Source organism: Crocuta crocuta, unplaced genomic scaffold (assembly GCF_008692635.1).
Source record: "Crocuta crocuta isolate KB4526 unplaced genomic scaffold, BGI_CrCroc_1.0 scaffold13, whole genome shotgun sequence".
Classification (NCBI taxonomy): Eukaryota; Metazoa; Chordata; class Mammalia; order Carnivora; family Hyaenidae; genus Crocuta; species Crocuta crocuta.
Window position 1 is genome coordinate 7,860,521 of NW_027530007.1, and position 3,552 is coordinate 7,864,072.

General features: G+C 65.6%; 1 protein-coding gene across 1 annotated transcript in view; it reads right to left on the reverse strand.

The window, feature by feature from the left end:
* Nucleotides 1-1,259: 1,259 nt before the first annotated feature.
* The window catches only part of PRXL2B (peroxiredoxin like 2B), a 2,638-nt gene continuing 345 nt past the window's right edge, over nt 1,260-3,552 (reverse strand). Inside the window, exons 2-7 of the mRNA XM_077763760.1 lie at nt 3,388-3,552; nt 2,767-2,818; nt 2,258-2,321; nt 2,101-2,176; nt 1,701-1,787; nt 1,260-1,331 (exon numbers count right to left, since the gene is read on the reverse strand). Of these exons, the coding sequence (XP_077619886.1) occupies nt 1,318-1,331; nt 1,701-1,787; nt 2,101-2,176; nt 2,258-2,321; nt 2,767-2,818; nt 3,388-3,552 (458 nt within the window). The 3' untranslated portion in view covers nt 1,260-1,317. The remainder of the gene's footprint in view (nt 1,332-1,700; nt 1,788-2,100; nt 2,177-2,257; nt 2,322-2,766; nt 2,819-3,387) is intronic.

Consider the following 3,552-nt stretch of genomic DNA (forward strand, 5'->3'; position numbering starts at 1 on the left):
GCCATCTGCCCCGTCTGTTTAGGAGGGGTGGGGGGAGGGGCGTCAGCAGCGAGAGCGCCCGCAGCTGTAAGCACCCGCCGGTTCACGGTTCGCGGACATCTGGCTCTGCGCTGACTACTGGTGGCCAGATAGGGAGCCAGCAGGTACTCCTGGGGTGTCCCTCCAGGGTCTCTGTGCCGGGGGCACAGCGGTGACCAGGACGCCCCCAGGTACTGGCCCTCAGGGACCACCGGTTCAGATGGGAGGAGGGGCCGCTGACTCAGGAGCTGGCTGAGGTCAGGAGGTGGGCAGAGGGGACTGGGGAGCCATAGCTCAGAATCTAGACTTGGGGTTTTATGTAACTAGAGGCCAGGGGCAGGGTTAAGCCACAAAGGGACACTGTCACCTGCCCTGGTGTTTTAAATGACCCCCAAGAGCAGTGCTGAAGGGGGCGGGGGGAAGGTGGGAGGAAGCTGGGAGCCACGGTGGTCATCCAGGCCAGGGCAGGGGGGGCGGGTAGAGGACAGGTGGTGAGGCCATCTGAACCCACCCAGACCAAAAAGCCCCTGACGCAGTGGGGCAGGGGTGGGTTTCTGCTCTGGACACGAGGTTCCAGGTGCCTGTCACCTGCCCCCACCCACCCACCAGGGGAAGGAATGGTGTGGGGCGGGGGCGGGGGGGGTAGCTGAATGAACCGGCTGGGGCAAGACTCCCCTGGCCAGCCACCCCCAGCCGGGTACAAATGACAGACCTCATCGGAGAAGGTCCTTCCAGCCGACTAGACCCCTCACTGTCCACCACGCCCCAGCGGCTGCACGGAAACATCTCCCTGGAAACCCACCTAATATGAGCGCTGACCCTGACGCACCCTCACCTCCCGCACCCTGCGCCCATCCTCGGACCCCTGACCCTCATGTGCCAAAGGCCTGAGGCCCTCCGGGAGGCTGCAGGGCCATCTCCTCCCCTCTGCCAGCCCCTCCCGCAGCTTGCGGGCCCAGAACCGTGCCCCGGGCAGGGAGGAAACCAACGTGCACAGAGACGGGAGCTGCCCAGGACGAAGGGCTCAGAGCCAATGAAGACACGCTGCCCGGAAACGAGTTTAATGCTCATTGTCACCGAAAGCCCCAGGCAGAGTTTGGTGCCCAGTCCAGAGATTCCGGAAAGGCTCTTCCCATCCAGCTCCCAGGATGCTCAAGGCAGCAGATGCCTCCCAGACCCTCCGAGGCCTTGGTCTTCACCTTGTGCACGCCTCTTCGGTACACTGTGGGCACAGCAGGGGCCCCATCAGGCCAGGCGAACTTCCCAGAGTCCCAAAGCAGCTGGTCTGTGGTCCAAGTGCTAGACGCCCCCCTCTATTCAGGACACAGGAAGTCAGCCACCAGGACCACACTAACGCTGCCTGTGGTCACCCTGGACAAACTGTGACCCTCCCAAGGCTGAGAGGACAGGCTACAGCCCCGGGCAGCCCCCCCGCCCTCTGGGGAGGGCCCTGCTGTGCCAACCCCGTCTGGCCACCCTGCCCCTGGTTCCCCTCTGTCCTCAGCCTGCTTCCCTCTGCAGAGTGGGGGGTGGGGGAGGGAGACAGTGACATCCTGGGCTGCCATGAGCACAAAGGTACCTCAACCTTGCAAGGTGCAGCCTGGCACCTGGCCGCACCCCGCACTCAGCCCAGGGGAGCTGCTGTTCTTGGCGGGCAGCGTGCTCCCCAGGCCCGGGCTCACCTGGGGCGACTCGCTGGCACCGACCTCCGCAGAGATCCCCAGGGCCTGCAAGATGCTCTCCCGGGGGACATAGTCTCCCGGAGAGTTCTGGACGAAGTGCAGCAACACTCTGCCACCACCTGCGGAGGCGGGGAGGCGGTCAGGACACCCCCGCGTGCCGGGAGGAGGAAGGCAGCCCCACCGGCCGCGACTCCACCTGGTTACCCTGGCCCCAGCTAAGCCACCGCGCAAGAGCTGGGCCACTGCACAGAGAGGCCTTGAGGAGACTAGCAAGCCAGCAGGGGAGGAAGAGACGGTCGGGACATGCCAGCAAGGTCAGCAAGACCTTCCCAGCTGAGGATGTGACCTTGGCACCCCACGCAACCAGGCACCGGCCTCTGACGCCCCTCTTCCGGCCCACCTTTGGCGACCACCAGCAGCCCTCCGCTCTGCAGCAAGTCCCCGGACAAGTTCCCCTGGATGCCAACGGCCTTGGCCTGGAAGGAGGGAAGCAGGTCCGGGTCAGCCCTACAGGGGAGCCCCATCTCGAGTCCCACCCAGCCTTGGCCGTCACAAACCTTGAGGGCCACATCGCGCACGGGCTTCCCCAGGGCGGCCGGCAGGATGGTCAGGCTGTTGTACCTGTGAAGACACAGCTGGCGAGTCCGGGCACTGGCCCTTCGGTGAAGACTCAGCCCAGCACCTGTCCCCGGTCTCTATAAGACCCCCACACCAAACTGTCACCAGCAGGCCTCACCGCTTCTCACCAGGGGCTCGGAGGGCTGGGGCAGCCAGCCTGGGGGTCAGCAGGCCTGGGGCCCTGCAGAAGATTTGGGGAGTGTGGGCTAGACCCCAGGCTGGGTGAGCCCAGCGATCTGGCTCAGCTGGCACCACTAGTCAGGCCAGGCAGCCAGCCTATAACACAAGCATCCGAGGTGGCTGGAAAGGGGGGAGATGTAGACACCCGGCACCCAAGGGAGAGTCCTGTCGAAGGACCAACCAAGCACTGGATGCCCCCAGAGCCTCGTGCCCAGGAAGATGGCAGCAGGGAGAAGATGAATGAGGCGGTGGAGGCCCGCACGCTCACCGTTTGAAGCCCAGCTCCTTGTAGAAGCGCTTGCTCTCATCCAGGTAGAGCTCTGGAAAGCAGAAGCCACAGGTGTGTACCCAGGCCCACCCACCACCCAGCTCACCCCTGCATCCAGCCCCTGCTCCCCGTGCGTGCCCACCCGGGACGTGGGGGCAGGGCAGGACTGAGTATTCCCACTGGTAGCAGGGGGGCCGAGGCCCAGAGGCGGCAGGGAAAGGGAGGCACAGGACTGGTCTGGACTCTGCCACGGGCCCAGGACCCTGTGAGGGCATATCATGCGTGCCAGGGAGAGGGGTCTAGCAGGGTGGGCTCTCGTCCAAGCCATACTCCTTCAGGCTCCTGGGAAGGTGGGGCGCTTGCTGCCACCCAGTAAAGGCCCTTGGTGATTCAAGGCCAGCATCACCACTGGGCCCTGCCTGTCCCTGGTGGGAGGGACATAGTGCCTGGGGGACACAGGTAGGGTCAACAGGGGGCGAGCCCCGGAGACATGACTGGAGCTCCAGGAGAGAGAAGGGTCAGGCCTGGGCAAGGAGGGGATGGCCAATGCCCTGAGCTTGGGAAGGGTCTCAAGGTAGCTGGCGGGGCTCCTGCGGGAGGAGGGAGGAGGCGCACAGGTACCTCCCGCGAAGTAGCCGCCGTCCAGGAACTCCTGCAGGCCCAGGGCCTCGGGCCCCACGCCCACCAGGCGCACGCCATTCTGGTCCAGTAGCCCCCTGAGGCCGCTGAGGTCCCGGGCGATCCAGCGACACACCGAGCAGCCGAAGCGCCGCAGGCCGGCCACCA